Source organism: Notolepis coatsorum (genome assembly GCF_963971535.1).
Source record: "Notolepis coatsorum genome assembly, chromosome: 1".
Classification (NCBI taxonomy): domain Eukaryota; kingdom Metazoa; phylum Chordata; class Actinopteri; order Aulopiformes; family Paralepididae; genus Notolepis; species Notolepis coatsorum.
The window spans coordinates 305,539,563-305,557,889 of NC_140165.1; the positions used below are offsets into that span (position 1 = coordinate 305,539,563).

The 18,327-nt window shown below is 45.7% G+C and overlaps 1 protein-coding gene across 1 annotated transcript in view; it reads right to left on the reverse strand.

Annotated features, from left to right (window-relative positions):
* Positions 1-14,154, reverse strand: part of igsf9ba (immunoglobulin superfamily, member 9Ba) — a gene marked incomplete at both ends in the record, with an annotated part of 134,018 nt that extends 119,864 nt beyond the window's left edge. The window contains 1 exon segment of the mRNA XM_084310994.1: positions 14,091-14,154. Coding sequence (XP_084167120.1) covers positions 14,091-14,154 — 64 coding nt within the window.
* Between the last annotated feature and the right edge of the window lie 4,173 nt (positions 14,155-18,327).

Here is an 18,327-nt window from a genome sequence, read left to right on the forward strand (position 1 = left end):
ACTGTGGTTGTTACTGGGCAGCTCCTAGTGGCCAACAGTGTCAGACTGTGGTTGTACTGGGCAGCTCCTAGTGGCCAACAGTGTCAGACTGTGGTTGTACTGGGCAGCTCCTAGTGGTCAACAGTGTCAGACTGTGGTTGTACTGGACAGCTCCTAGTGGCCAACAGTGTCAGACTGTGGTTGTACTGGGCAGCTCCTAGTAGCCAACAGTGTCAGACTGTGGTTGTACTGGGCAGCTCCTAGTGGTCAACAGTGTCAGACTGTGGTTGTACTGGCAGCTCCTAGTGGTCAACAGTGTCAGACTGTGGTTGTACTGGGCAGCTCCTAGTGGTCAACAGTGTCAGACTGTGGTTGTACTGGGCAGCTCCTAATGGTCAACAGTGTCAGACTGTGGTTGTACTGGGCAGCTCCTAGTGGTCAACAGTGTCAGACTGTGGTTGTACTGGGCAGCACCTAGTGGCCAACAGTGTCAGACTGTGGTTGTACTGGGCAGCTCCTAGTGGTCAACAGTGTCAGACTGTGGTTGTACTGGACAGCTCCTAGTGGCCAACAGTGTCAGACTGTGGTTGTACTGGGCAGCTCCTAGTAGCCAACAGTGTCAGACTGTGGTTGTACTGGGCAGCTCCTAGTGGTCAACAGTGTCAGAGTGTGGTTGTACTGGGCAGCTCCTAGTGGTCAACAGTGTCAGAGTGTGGTTGTACTGGGCAGTTCCTAGTGGTCAACAGTGTCAGACTGTGGTTGTACTGGGCAGCTCCTAGTGGTCAACAGTGTCAGACTGTGGTTGTACTGGGCAGCACCTAGTGGCCAACAGTGTCAGACTGTGGTTGTACTGGGCAGCTCCTAGTGGTCAACAGTGTCAGACTGTGGTTGTTACTGGGCAGCTCCTAGTGGTCAACAGTGTCAGACTGTGGTTGTTACTGGGCAGCTCCTAGTGGCCAACAGTGTCAGACTGTGGTTGTACTGGGCAGCTCCTAGTGGTCAACAGTGTCAGACTGTGGTTGTACTGGGCAGCTCCTAGTGGCCAACAGTGTCAGACTGTGGTTGTACTGGACAGCTCCTAGTGGTCAACAGTGTCAGACTGTGGTTGTACTGGACAGCTCCTAGTGGCCAACAGTGTCAGACTGTGGTTGTACTGGGCAGCTCCTAGTAGCCAACAGTGTCAGACTGTGGTTGTACTGGGCAGCTCCTAGTGGTCAACAGTGTCAGACTGTGGTTGTACTGGCAGCTCCTAGTGGTCAACAGTGTCAGACTGTGGTTGTACTGGGCAGCTCCTAGTGGTCAACAGTGTCAGACTGTGGTTCATGTACTGGGCAGCTCCTAGTGGTCAACAGTGTCAGACTGTGGTTGTACTGGGCAGCTCCTAGTGGCCAACAGTGTCAGACTGTGGTTGTACTGGGCAGCTCCTAGTGGTCAACAGTGTCAGACTGTGGTTGTACTGGGCAGCTCCTAGTGGTCAACAGTGTCAGACTGTGGTTGTACTGGACAGCTCCTAGTGGTCAACAGTGTCAGACTGTGGTTGTACTGGGCAGCTCCTAGTGGTCAACAGTGTCAGAGTGTGGTTGTACTGGGCAGCTCCCATGTGTGAATGGAACTGTGTGAATGTGAAGCAGAGCGTTGCTGAAAAAGAGCATCCATGCACAGAGAACCTTCCCTCATAAATAAAGTAATTAGCACAGGTGGTTTTGTTTAGCCTATTTGTTCAAGTATGATATCAAGCAATTGATTTATTTTTCATTCTTTAAAACACCACCCGTTATAAATTGCATGTTATTCCTATGGTACAGTCCATCTAACAACAACTATCTCCCAAAGCCAGAAGCCAGACAACTAAAAGACTCAAACATGAGTGATCTCATAAAGTATACAATTGCAAAAGGTAGTAAAGGTGTCTGTGAAAGCAGTGCACCCTGGGAGATTGTCTGGGGATCGTGGTACATAGTCTGCCTCAGAGCTGTGAGCATGGCTGTACCCAGTGACCCCAAAACCGTTCAGCGGTCTTTCAAAAACATCTACAAATATACTGCATTATGAGAACATTTATTTTTAGTGCAATATTGTTCCAAGTGTAGAGTAGAAGTAGAAGTAGCTTTATTGTCATTGCACAACACAGTACAATGAAATGTGTTTATGGAACACCTAAAAAAACGACACCTACATACACACACCACACAACACATTCCATGTACCCATACACACACTACCGTACGTACATTAGTGTACCCATACTCATCACCACCACACCACACATTCATGTAGCCACACATACCCTCTGCTACACATGCACTTATTCACAAGAAGCGGTGCTCTTCTCATTAGTATTCTTTCTGGTGTCCTTATTCTAACCTAGTTTGATTTATATGAAAAAAATAAGTGAAAATACAATTTTCATAACTTCCAACACGTCTGTTTTACTTCAATAAGAACAAGAATGTGAAGAGCTGGAGAGAGGCAAACTGAAATAAATCCACCCTTCTTGTCTGGCCCTTAAGACACTTGAGGTTAAGCAGTTCTGTAATGTTCAATTACATCAATTCCTCGCAAAGAAACCCGTTCTGAGCCGTGTGTCTGAGGAAGAGAATCTAAATCCGCCACGCAGGGGTGTAGCTCCAGATTCTGGGCCCCATGAAAGAATGTATTTGTAGGCCCCCAGTGAATGCGAGCGCACGTAAGCGCTTGAGCGGAAAAAAAAATTTGGCCAATTTTTTATTGATGAAAACGCATAATATGGTTTTTACCTATACATTCGGATCAGCAGTTCAGCACCTGCACTGTTGGTGGGTGAGCCTAGTAAAGGATGTCGCATTGCGTTCATCTTCAATGAATGGACCAATGCAATAGTCTACCAAAGCCCCCCCTCTCTCTCTATATATCTCTCACACACACACACACACACACACAAACATAGTATCAATGAGAGCATCAATAATACACCTGAGTGATGTCTAGTAAATTTTTTATTTTTATTTTTTTTTGGGGGGGGCCCTTGGAATCATCCTAAGCTACCCCCCCCCCAGCTACGCCCCTGCCGCCACCCCCCCCCCCCCCCCCCCACCCCCGACTCACTGTCTCTCGATGTCTGAGGACGTTTCCTTCAATTCTCCGTGCCATAGTGTTACGAGCAAGGCAAACATCTGCAAACGCCTGCTTCTTCTCAGAGCAAATAAAGTTATCCACCATCTTCAGTACACAGTCTTTAACACATTCGCCCTCAGTTAAAGGCTTTCCGTGTCTCGCGATTGACCTCGCCACTTCATAACTAGCTCTCGTGTTTTCATTTGACTCCCAAAGGGCCGCTGCCGGGAAGCTAAGCTATAGCTGTCGAGCTGTTTCACTTTCTCCACCCGTTCACGTACTGCAGGACAATCTCCGGTATGAATTATAGTCTCGTAGTGTCTCTTTTAGGGCTGACCCCTATTAGTCGATTAGTCGACTAATTGGTCGAAAGGAGCCGTAGTCGACTGGCCAACCTCTTAGTCGAATATGAAAAATTAAATAAAAAAATATTTATAATTTTTTTTTAATCATTCTTTCCAAAAGAAAAGAGGCCTAGAAGCGTGGCTAACGCTAATGGCACGCATACCAGAAGCTAACTGCCTACGAAAACAGGCACAGAGGCACTGAAAGAGGATTTCACCCATCTAATGAACACACTAGACTAGACAAATATCAAGATGTATCCATCAGTGGACCAATTGCATGCTTTTGCAGAGGACAAGAAGCCTTCAGTCGACTCCTTCAGACATTAAGCACCCCCACAGCCCAAATGGAATGATAAAAATGTTAAAAAAAATCTAAAATAAAAAATATTATAAGCTACTTTTTTTTTCTTTTTTTTGTCGACCAATAGTCGACTAACGGCAAATTTTGGCCAATAATAGTCGACCATCCAAATCCTTAGTCGGGGACAGCCCTAGTCTCTTCACATTGAACTCTTTCATAACCGCGATGGTTATGTGGTTATGACACAAGTGCGACTGATTCGGCTTTCGGTGAAAAAGTATTCGACTTTCCGCCGCTCCTCGCTGATACTTCACACGTTTCTTTGCTGTGGCCATGTCTTCTGCATAGGAGGAGAATGTCTGTTGCTGGGTAACCAATCGTTTGCTTGTTTACCATCTGTTCACTATAATGAAAACATTAGTTCCGCCTGTGTACGGTAGTATCTACTTGGTGCCCTTCGCGGTGCTGCCATAGTAAGGTATTGGGCCACGTACAGCACATTTTGAGAAACAAGCCGCGGGCCGTTTAAAATCGGTCCGCGGGTCACGGTTGACCCTCGGGCTGGACTTTGGACACGCCTGCCTTAGCCATTCTATATACTGTGTGGGTACTACTGGGAGGGGCCTCTTTGGGCCACACATTAACCCTGCCTCTGTGTGCACATTTTATTTTCATTTAAAACCTTTATTTAAACTCGAAAGGCAACTGAGGTTTCCCTCATTTACAGTCACGTTGAGTGTACTGTACATACATAAATAAGCATAAGAAAAAGGCATATCAAATCACACAGCATAACAATACCACAACAAGGCAAGACAAAAGTAAGGATAACAAATCAATTAAAAACACGTACAACCTGATTGACAAAGGTTGGAGATCAAGGTTTTAAAGTCTGCAACAGAGGGGAGAATCTCAAGCTTTAAGGACTGTTAAGAGTTCATTCCATGAGCTTAGGGGGCATCATAGCAAAACATGCACGCAGACACACGTGCACGCACACACACACACACACGCACGTTTACTGCAAAAAACAACATCCAAAGATGTATGGTAGCACTCACCAACTTTGAGAAAAAGGACAGTGCCTCAGTTTCACCAATTTATTCTGTTTGTTTCAGCCTAGTCATCCTTCATCAGAGCATGAATGTAGTAGACCAGTACACTATACTACATTGACTTAACCTTCATTCCCCAGGCCCCCTAACCATAACCATATCCAGAACCACTACATGCCAAACCATAACTTTTTTTTTTTTATTGATCTTTTTCCCCCTCCTTTTTCCTCCGATTTTCTCCCATCCAATGTTAGTCGTTATGACAATTCCCAATCCCCTTCCTGGTCGCTGCGCACTTACCCCCCACAGTCGGTCTGGGAGAGTGGAGGCTATCACATGCTTCCTCCGACACACGTCTAGCCAATCAACCGCTTCTTTTCACCTGGCAGCGCGGACTCTCACTGAGAGGGTGTAACGTGTGGAAGGATCACACTACCCCCCTTAGATCCTATCCGCGCTGAGCAGGCGCCCCGACCGAACTGTAGGAGTCGCTGTTTACAACGACCCGGACCCACCCCGCCAGCTTTCCCACCCTCTAATACAGCCAATTGTATTAGTGCAAACGGCCAGCCAAGCTGGTGACAACGCCGGAGCTGTGAGCTGGATTCGAACAGGCGAATCCAGCGTATCCGGTGTTGGTGACGAACGCAATCTCCGCTACGCCACCTGACCGCCCAAACCATAACCTCTTGACCCTAACCTTAACCTAAACCTTAAGTGTCTTGCTCAAGGATACTTCGACACGCTGCCGTAAGGAGCTGGAATCGAACCGGGTACCTTTTGATTACCAGATGACAAACATTTACAATTATACAAGATGCTCAATTACAAGATGCTCATCATAGTAAAACTATTACTACAAACTGCGTGACATAAAAGGGTCTAGTTTGTCGCAGCTGAACGGAGCAGGCTTTCAACATGTGAACGGATGAGCAAGGTGGGTGAATGCCAAGTTTGGAAATATGACAAAGCAAAATATGGCAAAAAGGTAATCCGTCACCATGTCGGGCGGGTATCCCATTTGCCTTCTATTAAATGCAACTACAGGAGAAATGATGCCGATGTAATTTTTTATGCCTTCCAGTTCCTCTAAAGAAATATATAAATAAAAATAAAATTATGCATTTATATTGTGCTTTTATCCAAAGCGCTTTAACAATTTTGTTCCTCACATTCACCCATTCACTCACACACCGAGAGCGGAGGCAACCATGCAAGGTGCCGACCTGCTCATTGGGAGCAATTAGAGGGTTAAGTGTCTTGCTCAAGGACACTTCAACACACTGCCTGCAGGGGAGTGAGAATCAAACCGGGAACCTTCCGATTACCAGACGAGTGCTCTCTACCTCCTGAGCCACTGTTGCCCCTGTCCTCTAACATGTGCTATGGCTGTATCACACAACTAACACTACAATACTCACTGACTGACATTGCCTTATAGACCTGGGGAGTAGGATTTGGGTACTGAACGCTGTACTTTTAAGGGTACCGGCCGAATTACAGCCGTACTACAGAGTAGTACCGATTCATGCTAGATCAGTGGGCACCCAATTTCGGTACCTTTACATGTTTAGTATGAGAGTGTAATATGCTAGACAAGAGGGAGCCTTTTCCACAAATATATCACTTTTCCATCTCTTGGGTCTTTGGAAAGACCAGACGAGGTCAGAGGAGTTTTGATCATATTTACTGAGGATGGCCAGATAATGTTGATATTTAAACGTTTAAAAACATAATACATGATCATGCGATTTATTTATACTCATAGGGCTACAGTGCTGTGTGTCTGGTGTAGATCTTGTCTGACTCATAGGGCTACAGTACTGTGTGTCTGGTGTAGATCTTGTCTGACTCATAGGGCTACAGTACAATGTGTCTGGTATAGATCTTGTCTGGCTCATAGGGCTACAGTGATGTGTGTCTGGTGTAGATCTTGTCTGACTCATAGGGCTACAGTGCTGTGTGTCTGGTGTAGATCTTGTCTGACTCATAGGGCTACAGTGCTGTGTGTCTGGTGTAGATCTTGTCTGGCTCATAGGGCTACAGTGATGTGTGTCTGGTATAGATCTTGTCTGGCTAGTCGGGCTACAATGCTGTGTTGCTGGTGTGATGTGAACCAAGAATGCTGCTGCTCATGCATGTCTGATTATTAGTATTTAAATGATATTTCACAAATTAATCCATATTAGATTAGCATAACCCAAATCAATATGTCATTCACATACTTTTTTTATGGGGAAAAGAATCTCAGCTTTGATTTCTTGCAGCCTGGGAGTATCCCAATGAATGTGCGTTAGCAACCCTCAGCAAGGAGAGTGACTCTTTGAATTAGGACCAAAGAGCTCTAATGTATATAGGACAGCCAAACGTATGGTATTCAATTAACTGAGGTTTAGCCTTCAGCTGAAATCACCGCTAGCTTTTTTGGACTTTCATCAAAGAAATCTCCCAACCCAATGAATAAACGAACAGAAGACAATCTCGACAAATAGGCAAGGATCTGGGAGAGGTAGTGTGACCTTCCACACGTTACACTCCCCCAGTGAGAGTCTGCGCTGCCAGGTGAAAAGAAGTGGTGGGCTGGGTACACATGTGTCAGAGGAAGCATGTGATAGTCTCCGCCCTCCCGGACCGACGGTAGGGGGTAGAGTGCGCAACGACCAGGAAGGGGATTGGGAATTGGCATAACGACTAACATTGGGATGGGAGAAAAATGGAAAAAGATAATAAAAAAAAAAAAATTGCATTTGTTTCAACAACACTGTACAACTGAAGCAGTTTTATGTTATAGGTGAAGTATTTATAAAAGTTGGTGATGCATACCAATTTAAATTTAAATGTGCCCCACACGTGTGTTCTAAAGTTGGATGACAGTGCTAAAGCCCATATTATGCCCATTGCACACTTATATTTTCATTTTCATTTTAACTTACAAACGTTTGCACGGTATATTGGTTTAAAAATAAAAGGTGCCTAGTTACAGCTGTACAGGTTGTGTGTGCAGCAAATCAGGCTCACTCATCCTGAAACAAGCCGTTTCTGCTCCTGTGTCTTTATATGCAAATGAGCTGCTGCTCCCCTGTGTTGCGGCACTTCCTGGTTCACAGAATTCAGATCAAACTGTAAAACTAGGTGTTGCAGATCACACCTAAAACGTTGTCAGAAACATATTTTAGTGACGGAGAAAGGACACATTTAACGAGTGAGCCGTCATTATCGGTGATACACAAGTGTTACATGGTGATGTAAACATGTAACAGAAGAAAAGACAGACGTACAGTATATAGAGGAATAATTTGTGTGGACTTTGGGCTTTGTAACTCTGCAGATGTTCTACATGCACCTCCAGCTATACAACACACTCAAGGAAAGGGAAAATCCAAAAAGCATAATATGTCCCCTTTAAATATTTATGGTAAACATATTGCACCATCTAAAAATATGACATGCAACCTTAGCAATCATGAAGACGTCTGCCACAATGAAAGCATCACATCTACAGCAGATTATTGTGGATGCTGTTCCATAGACTGCTTGTTGCAGTTGATTATTCGTTTTTTTTCTTCAAAACACTAATAATTTTTTTTTTTTTGTATTCAGACTTAAGTCAGACCAGAATGAGGGAAGCCATAGAACATGCACAGAAGGGAGTAAGCCTCCACCCCAGCAGGGACCTCTCCCCCTAGTCCATACACACCCCTACCCTCCAGGCGTCAAAGAGCAGGGACCTCTCCCCCTAGTCCATACATACAGTACACACCCCTATCCTCCAGGCGTCAGACAGCAGGGACCTCTCCCCCTAGTCCATACATACAGTACACACCCCTATCCTCCAGGCGTCAGACAGCAGGGACCTCTCCCCCTAGTCCATACACACCCCTACCCTCCAGGCGTCAGACAGCAGGGACCTCTCCCCCTAGTCCATACATACACACCCCTACCCTCCAGGCATCAGACAGCAGGGACCTCTCCCCCTAGTCCATACATACACACCCCTACCCTCCAGGCGTCAGACAGCAGGGACCTCTCCCCCTAGTCCATACACAATTACACACCCCTACCCTCCAGGCGTCAGACAGCAGGGACCTCTCCCCCTAGTCCATACACAATTACACACCCCTACCCTCCAGGCGTCAGACAGCAGGGACCTCTCCCCCTAGTCCATACACACCCCTACCCTCCAGGCGTCAAACAGCAGGGACCTCTCCCCCTAGTCCATACACACCCCTACCCTCTAGGCGTCAGACAGCAGGGACCGCTCCCCCTAGCCCATACTGTACATACACACCCCTACCCTCCAGGCAGGGACCTCTCCCCCTAGCCCATACTGTACATACACACCCCTACCCTCCAGGCAGGGACCTCTCCCCCTAGCCCATACTGTACATACACACCCCTACCCTCCAGGCAGGGACCTCTCCCCCTAGCCCATACACACCCCTACCCTCCAGGCAGGGACCTCTCCCCCTAGCCCATACTGTACATACACACCCCTACCCTCCAGGCAGGGACCTCTCCCCCTAGCCCATACACACCCCTACCCTCCAGGCAGGGACCTCTCCCCTTAGCCCATACACACCCCTACCCTCCAGGCAGGGACCTCTCCCCTTAGCCCATACACACCCCTACCCTCCAGGCAGGGACCTCTCCCCCTAGCCCATACACACCCCACCCCCCAATTGTGTATTTTTTCATCGACGAATATACAAATCATCCACTTCGATTTTTTGCTATATGGGCAACAAATAATAGTTTTATTGTTTCCTTTACTTATTATAGTAAGTATTCACTCATGTTGGTACAGTATTGTCGCTTCGAGTTGATTACGTTTGTGATGGGGTCATACATTACTGTTCTCTCGAAGGATTCATCATACATCATAATATTTCCATTTTCATCCATTATATTGTCCACAGAAATGCCATGCCACACTTCAATATTTGCTTCCACACAAAGGGTCCCCCATCTATTATTAAGTTAATATTGAACCATAATATTTGCTGCCATATGTCCTCAGGTTTAGCGGTAGTATTGAAACAGGAGCTAGCTGGTAATGGCCTGCTCCCTTTTATCCATGAAGCTAGACATTTTGGGAAGAAGATCTTCTTTTCATTTTTTACAAACTGTGCTCTTGGTATCTGTAATTTTAATTGGGTTCTTTTTTCCCCTACATTTAAATTGTGTTAATTTGGTGACATAATACATTTTATTATTTATAAGGTTTGTGATGCATGGCCATTTATACTCCTGGGTTCTGTTGCACCAGCTGGGTGTTCTGACGCTGGATGTCAGACAGAGATAAATTCAGCTTATGTCCAACATTGTATTTAATATTTACAGTAAAGATATTGCACCAGCTAAAAATATGGCTACATCATGCATCCTTCTATTTTTACATGCTATACTATTTTATTTTATTTTATACTTATCTTTTGTCTAGCACAGTCTCTGGGGCGTAACAGAAAGAAGCATTTTGTATAAAAGTATTCTGTACTTCTGTATGACAACTATTAAAGAAACTTGAACTTGAAACATCCTTGGCGATCATGAAGTCACATGCCACAATGAAAGCTTTTAATGTATAATTTATTATGGATCTTGTTGCAGCTGGTTAGTTTGTTTATACATGTAATGTTGTCCAAGTATTCTCTCCAAAGAGTTTAATAGGGGTGGGGGAAACAATAGAGAACATTGAGAATCGAGTTTCGATTATCTAGGATTACAAATCTATATACAAACACCAAAAGTAATTGTTTTCAGTTTTCTTGTCTTGTCATATGGTTTAAAGTTTCTCATGTCCTTAGAACTAGAAATTATATGTTGCCAAATCCTACAGATTAGATACAAAATCTAATTAAATTGTGAGATTCCCAAAGATTCCCACCCGAGTTCAGGCTTGTGTTTTCAACAATCAATGTTTCAACAACCAAATACAGTTCTGATTCTCGATCGCTGGTCTCTCTGCCCTGTCCGTACGTTGTGTAAATGAACGAGATTAATCAAGATCATTATTTTTCACCTAAAGGAACCTGCTAACATTGTGGGAAATGTGCAGTCAGGAAGATAGATACCAGTTTCCTCTCTATGCGTTCAGTAGAAAGCTATGCGGCTGCAAGCTAGCCGCTTCTATTCATTTTGTGCTAAGCTAGGCTACCTTGCAGCCGGACAACTTTCTACTGAACGCACAGAGAGGAAACTGGTATCTATCTTCTTGTCTGACTCTGGAGAAGACGGTGAGAGCATTTCCCATAATGTTGGCGTGTTCCTTTAATTAAGTTACATAAAGTCAACTCACAAGTGGGGGACCCTGATGTAAACAAGACGAAAGTCTTTCTCTGGTCTGCATCCCCTTAACAATTGTATGTATTGAGCTGTACTGTACTGTACCCATTCTGCAATCTGTTAATAAAGTTTTCAATCAATCAATCAATCAATCAAGCGAAAAGAGTTTAACTATTTCAACGTTTTTGAAAAATGGATTCGGTTCAGGTGTGGAGTGGAGTGGACCATGCATTTGTTTGCATGACAGCCTATTGGATAGAGTGGGGCCTCGAATTGGCCTTCAATGAAATTGATACCAAAATACCCCCCCCCCCCCCCCCCCCCCCCCCTCTCCCGTCCCTGGCATTTAACAGCAGAGTAGATTTGTGTATCATTTCGAAGACTATAAAATGCCAAGATGGCAGCTTCCTCCTGAATTCATTCTTTTCCAAACCATCCCTCGGTGCACAACATGAACATCCACGTCTGAGAGGGAGGACTAGGCAGAGAGGACCCGGGGTGTACGTTACACTGATGCACGGGGCCAGGAACACTGAATAACACCCATCCAGGATGCTGCCATCTTTGTGCACTTGCTCTACTGTCTTTTCACAGTTCTTCGAGTCAGTTCCTAGGCTCACGCATGTAAAGATCACCCTCCAGACCGACAGCATTCTATATCAGATAACATCAGTTCCATATCAAATTACAGCACACACTGGCCTCACTCATGCTTCATCTAGGCTATACGCTTTCCCAAATAGAAATGTGTGTATGCATATCCACAGCATCCACGATGGGAGAATCCCCACTCCCTAAAAATACATGTTAACCCCCGCAGTGAGTGTAGTTTTCACACTGGTCTAGGCCGGGGACCACGGCGCTTCAGACGAGACAAGACTTCTTCAGAGCAGAACCGCTGATTGGCCATGTGGGGGTCAGTGAGATCAGATAGCAGATAGCAGCTTGACAAATGTCTCCCTCAGCTGGACAGCGGTGGAAAAGCAAGGTTAAGTCAGTCCATAGGTCAATACAGAATGCTCATGCTGCAGGGAAAACGCAAACAAATAGTACATAACTGATATTGTACACATTGCTTCACAATCCTGCAATAGCCTGACGTGAGAAACCAATTTACACCCGGCAGCACTGGGGTTATGCAGACTGGAAGCCTATAGTGCAGGCTATGAGTGAAGACAGAACAATCCTCCCCCCAGTCCAGAATGTGAATCCAGCATCAAGTACCACATGAATACATGTAGCAATGTATCCTTTCAAATACAGGATTCCGCTTTTGACGTGACACGTGGTGCATGATTTAGTCGCTTTTCACTGTGAATAATGAGACGGACACACCCCTTTTTTCAGAAGTCAAGGGAACGATAGGCCTGTACTACTACTGTACGGCACATGCATGAATGTAGACCTACATCAAAGTCGACATTAAAAGGTTGCAATAACTGCTCAGTGTATTTTATCCTTTTACTATGCCACATAAACTATAGTCAACACACTGTAGCAGCCAGTCTACAAACCTACTATGCTATCTTATAGCTATCTTGTAGTATCTTATAGTATTATAGTCTCTAGACTTCCTATATCTTTGAGATGGTCAATCATTTTATGTACTAGTGAATGCTATGATCGTAACACTTCCTGATATGCAAATGTAACAGGGTTGAGACCTTGCACCGCTAGCCCCCTTGGTGCAAACTCACTCCTATGTTAAATACACCGCCACTGGGGTGGCCGGGTAGCGCAGCGGACTAAGCGTCTGTCTACCACCACAGAGACAGTGGGATCGAATCCAGCTGTGGTGCTTCCGGGTTGGCCGACCATCCATACTAACACAATTGGCAGTGTTAGCGGGTGGGAAACCCGGCGAGGGTGGGTCCTGGTCGTTGTAAACAGCGACTCCTACAGTTCGGTCGGGGCGCCTGCACAGCAAGGGAAGGATCTGGGAGAGGTAGTGTGACCTTCCACACGTTACACTCTCCCAGTGAGAGTCCGCGCTGCCAGGTGAAAAGAAGTGGTGGGCTGGCTACACATGTGTCGGAGGAAGCATGTGATAGTCTCCGCCCTCCCGGACCGACGGTAGGGGGTAGAGTGCGCAACGACCAGGAAGAGGATTGGGAATTGGCATAACGACTAACATTGGGATAGGAGAAAAACGGAAAAAGAAGGGGGAAAAAGATAATTCAAAACACACCGCCACTTCACCACCCAAATCGTATCCGTTTCGTGTGGCGGGATCGATAAGACCGTGGTGTTTAACACACGTGGTCACGCGGCGCTGGTGGGCGCAGGGTTCGCGGTTCGAAGCTGTCGGAGGACAGGTGCACTATAGCGCAAAGTGCCTGCTACTAGCTAGCGATCGTCGTTACGAATGGTGCCGTGACTCTGGTAATATGATCGAGCATAAATCTCCAGCTGGTGTCGCTGTGGAGTGAGCTGAGAGGGGTGAGTGTGTATTATAACGAGATTGAAACCTGGCAACGGATAGCCCCTTGGTGTAAACTCGCTCCCAAGTTAAATACTCTCCACTTCGCCACTTGAATTTGATCTGTTTCAGGTGGTGGAAAGGATAAGACTGTGGCATTTATTTAACATTCATGGTCGCATGGTGCCGGTTCGCGGTTCGAGGCTGTCGGAGGACAGGTGCCGGGCGCGAAGTGCCTGCCTGCTATAGTAGCCTGCCTATAGTGACCACCTTTACACAAATATGCTATTATGGTATCTCATTGTATTAATATCATATGCATAAGCCAATAATGCAATTAAATGATGCATAGGTATTTCTACATAATCGCTATTTCCCCTAATACCAATTAACCAAGGCTGAACTTTCACGCGACATATGAGATATGCAGCCATTTGTTACAACGAAACCCACCCCCCCCCCTCCCCCGGTTCCGATTATCTGCCATAATAAAAAAAAAAAAATGCCATGCTATCCAAAAGCCAGCAGCAGCAAAACGCACACACACGAAGAAGACTGAAACCATAATGTTACATGGGCGGCCGGCACACAAGATATATTGCACTTCAACTCACCTTGAGCGGCTGTTCCTCTGGTGCTGAATACACTTGCTATCAGAGTGGCCACATACCAAATCATAGTACTATTGCCGACCAGCTATTACCACCACCACCACGCAAAGTGCCCCGTTCCACCAATCTTTCATAATTCGACCTTGAACCGCACGCACTCTCCTCCTATATGATCGATACCCCCCGTTTTCATAATATCCTATATTCTTTCCTCTTGGCGGCGATTCCCTTCATCCATCCCTTCCCTCCCCCGTCCTTCTTCCATCCGCATCCTCTCCCGAAGAGACAGAGCGCACCTGCACCGCCGCGGCTGTAGTAATAAGACGGAGCGCCCGTTATTTCTTTTTTTTTTACGAGCGCATCATAGTGGAACCGAGTGCGCGCATGTAGCCACAGGTCCGCCTCTGCTACCATTGGATTGGTTACTGATTGAGGCTTTGGGGCGTGTATTGGTTCTCCGTCCGCCCCATATAGCCCCCGAATGACAGGAGGAGAACAGTCGTGTACCGATTCAAGGTGAGTTGGAGCGTGCCGTAGTAGTGTAGTGTGTGGAGCAGCCGCAGTATCTATGCGCATTGACAGAAAAAGCCGCGTCCATATCTAGAAATGCCTATCCTCCTCTCTCCAAAAGTGGCACCACCACGTGTATACTATCATCGCCCGTTCGTTTTCCACTTCCATCCATCCACCCTACAGATGTTTTTTTCTTTTTTCTTTTTTATATAACGGTCTCATCCGTCACATCATCAATACTCTGTTCCGTTATGTTTTATTATAAGGGGGACCGTGTGTGTCGTCGGTGTGATCTGTCGCTCGTTCGTATAGCCTTCGGCTGTGGTCATCTTCTTCTTCCCCATCATCATCACACTGACATAAAACGTTCCATTTCTACTACTACTGCTGCACTATGTCTGGCTTCTTGTGTGATGATGGGTGTGGCGGGCGGCGACAGATGCGAGATCGTTTCCTCGACGACTGCGAGAGCCGGGAGGATGCTGCTCACACACGCTGCCCACTGCGCACACATGGTTGCGTTGATAAGACGCTCCTCGGTTTGCTCTGCCATGCAGCGTCGGTGTGCATAATTATTATGTGTGTAGTAGAAGATGTCTGTAGATTTTTAATAAGAACGCAAAGTTTAACGGCCACAGACCATTCAAATCGGTACGTGCAAAACTTTGGCTCTTAGAAATCTATACAGAATGCTCAGTCACAGCAGGAATAGCCCGAAATAACGTCCGTTCAAAAAGCCTTTTTTCTTTTTTTGTTGGCTCATTGGAATAAATTGCGTTCTGGACATGCACATTCGTCAATCAATCGAGCATGCAGCACAGTAGTGTACACAGTGTGTGGTAGTATGTTAATATAATACACCGAGGAAGGATTGTGTGTGTGTGGTAGGCAGCCTAATTGAGTCCAGTTTTGGCCATGCAGGAGACCAAATTTTGATAAATTTTGACTTAGACTTCATTTGTCTTGGCCGTATTGTGATAGACAGATCTATATTTATCTGGCCAAGAGACCAATGCAAATAAAACAAATTATTATGTATAATCACTGGGGACAATATAGCCAGGCTACTTTGATAGAGAGCGGGGGGACTGCAGTTTAATTTCCATTCATTTAAAAGAGAAACTCAGACAAACACACACGGGCGGCTGGGTGGCGCAGCGGTCTAAGCGCTCATCACCAACGCGAGAGACACCGGTATCGAATCCGGCTGTCAGCGTTGCCTCCGGCTTGGGCCGGCCGTCATACTGACTCAATTGGCAGAGTCAGCGGGAGGGGAGTGGATGGGTGGTAATCTGGTCGTTGTGAACAGCGACTCCTACAGGTCGGTCAGGGCGCCTGCACAGCAAGGACAGGAGATGTCGAGAGCCTCCCACACGTTACACCTCGCCAATGAGAGTCGGCACTGGCAGGTGAAAAGATGTGGCTGGCTGACTCCGCATGTATCGGAGGGGACATGCGATAGTATCTATCAACCCTCCCTACAACCGACCAGTGGGGGGCACATGCGAACAACGATCAAGACGGGAGGGGGGAATTGGCACGACTAAATTGGGATGGGAGAAAAACACAGAAAAAGGAGGAGAAAAAAGTGGATCAAAAAAACAAAACACACATGCTATAGTCTTGGTATCGACTGTGATTTGGTCGCGGTGATGATTTGGAGTCTTGATCTGTTGCTGTGGACTCTCTCTAGCTCATATACACAGACAAATAGTGAGGGACTCAGTGTCAGGGGCTAAATACACACACACAAATACACACACACACACACACACACACACACCCTTACAACAAGGTTGTTATCCCCTGTTCTCCATAGAATATTTTGGTTCAAAGCCTGGCGTCAGGGCAAGGCGCTAAACACCTACACAAATGTGTCATGTTAACGTCTTCTTGGCTTGCTCACAAGTGGCTGAGGCTCCAGCGCCTGTTGTAGCCTTAGCTGTTAGCAGTTTTTCAGAGCTGGGGCACAAAAAAAAAATTGTCAGAAAATGTTTTGTTGCAACCAGCAGCTGGTAGATGTCTGTCTCCCTGTCTGTCTGTCTCCCTGTCTCCCTGTCTCCCTGTCTCCCTGTCTGTCTGTCTGTCTGTCTGTCTGTCTGTCTGTCTGTCTGTCTGTCTGTCTGTCTGTCTGTCTGTCTGTCTGTCTGTCTGTCTGTCTGTCTGTCTGTCTGTCTGTCTGTCCAGAGCAGCTGTGTGTAATGCCCATCCCGATCCCCAGGACACTGGTTGCACACTAATGTACACCTGATGGCGGCCCTTTGGTCAGTCTGTTTAAAAGGTATTATAGACTTAAACAGATTTTAGACACCCCCATCCCCCAAACACTAACCCTTGGAAACCACCACTCAACCTGCTCCAGAACTCTGTTGAACTCTGAACTCAAATCCAAATCTTATCTACTGCCTATACTGCCTACACCTGTCTTACACTGTACTCATACATACCCTTACCCTTCATATAACAATGTATAATAATAACACTGTACACACTGTATACACATGTATCTATATCTGTGTATTATAGCTATACCTACTCATATGATTTTTAACTACTGGCCAGAGTGGTTTATTATCATAGTGTATTCATACTCGTATGATTTATTATTATCCTAGCATACTGTATACTCCATATATACGCATGTTATATCACAATGCACTTTACTTCTCCTTTGCACTCTGCTTAGACGCCAACTTCATTTCGTTGTACTCTGTACTTGTGCTCATACAATGACAATGAATCGACTCGAATCTCTAAACTCTAAAATCTCAAATATACCCATAATGACAAAGTAAAAGTATTTTTTTGGCAAACATATTCAAATTGAAAGACAGATATCTAATTTACACAAGTGTTCAGGCCCGTTGCTTTGACTCAGAACCCAGAAGCAACCTGTTTCCTTTGATCATCCTTTGTGTGCTGCGTCTCTGACTCTGGATTCCACACCTGTGGTAAATGTCGCTGATTGGACGTGATTCAGAAAGAGCTGTCTATATATAAGATACGTCCCACAGTGCACAGTGCACGTCAGAGCAAAGAGCAAGTACAGAGGATTGGCACGCTCGACTCACAAGACTGGGATTAGCGGTATTAACGGGTGCAGATTCTTAAATATGCAGCATCAGAAAAAGGGATAAACACAGTTATTACAGGCATGGATGGTTACATGGGGGTAAGGTGGCCAAGAAATGCTGTATGTATGTATAATTTCATACTAAACTATCTCTCAGATTATTGGTAAGTTTGTTAACAAAAATGGGGGGGAAACCTGTCCTATTACATGATTACTTGAAAGTATGTGCCAATGTATTGATACATATATATATATATACATATACTGTACATACATATATATACAACCCCAGTATTCCTTGGCCCCCTTACCCCCAGGTAACATTGCCTGTACTAACTGTAATGCCATGATTAAGGGTGATTCCAACACCGTCACACAGGTGAAACGATAAAGGTAAGGGGGGAGATATCTTCTGTAGAGCAACATGTGTAGTTTATCTTCTGAAATGTCCACATGGATTCTGCTATGTTGGTAAAGCCAAGAAGGAATTGAGGACCAGAGTCTCTGAACATAAGAGCAACATTAGAAATCACAAGGAAAGGACTCCGATAGCGTCTCAATGCCATAGGCCACGAGGTTTGTAGGCTGAGACATTGAAGGGGTGAATCCCTTGAAAAGAGGAGGGGACTGGGACCGCTTACTCTTACAGAGAGA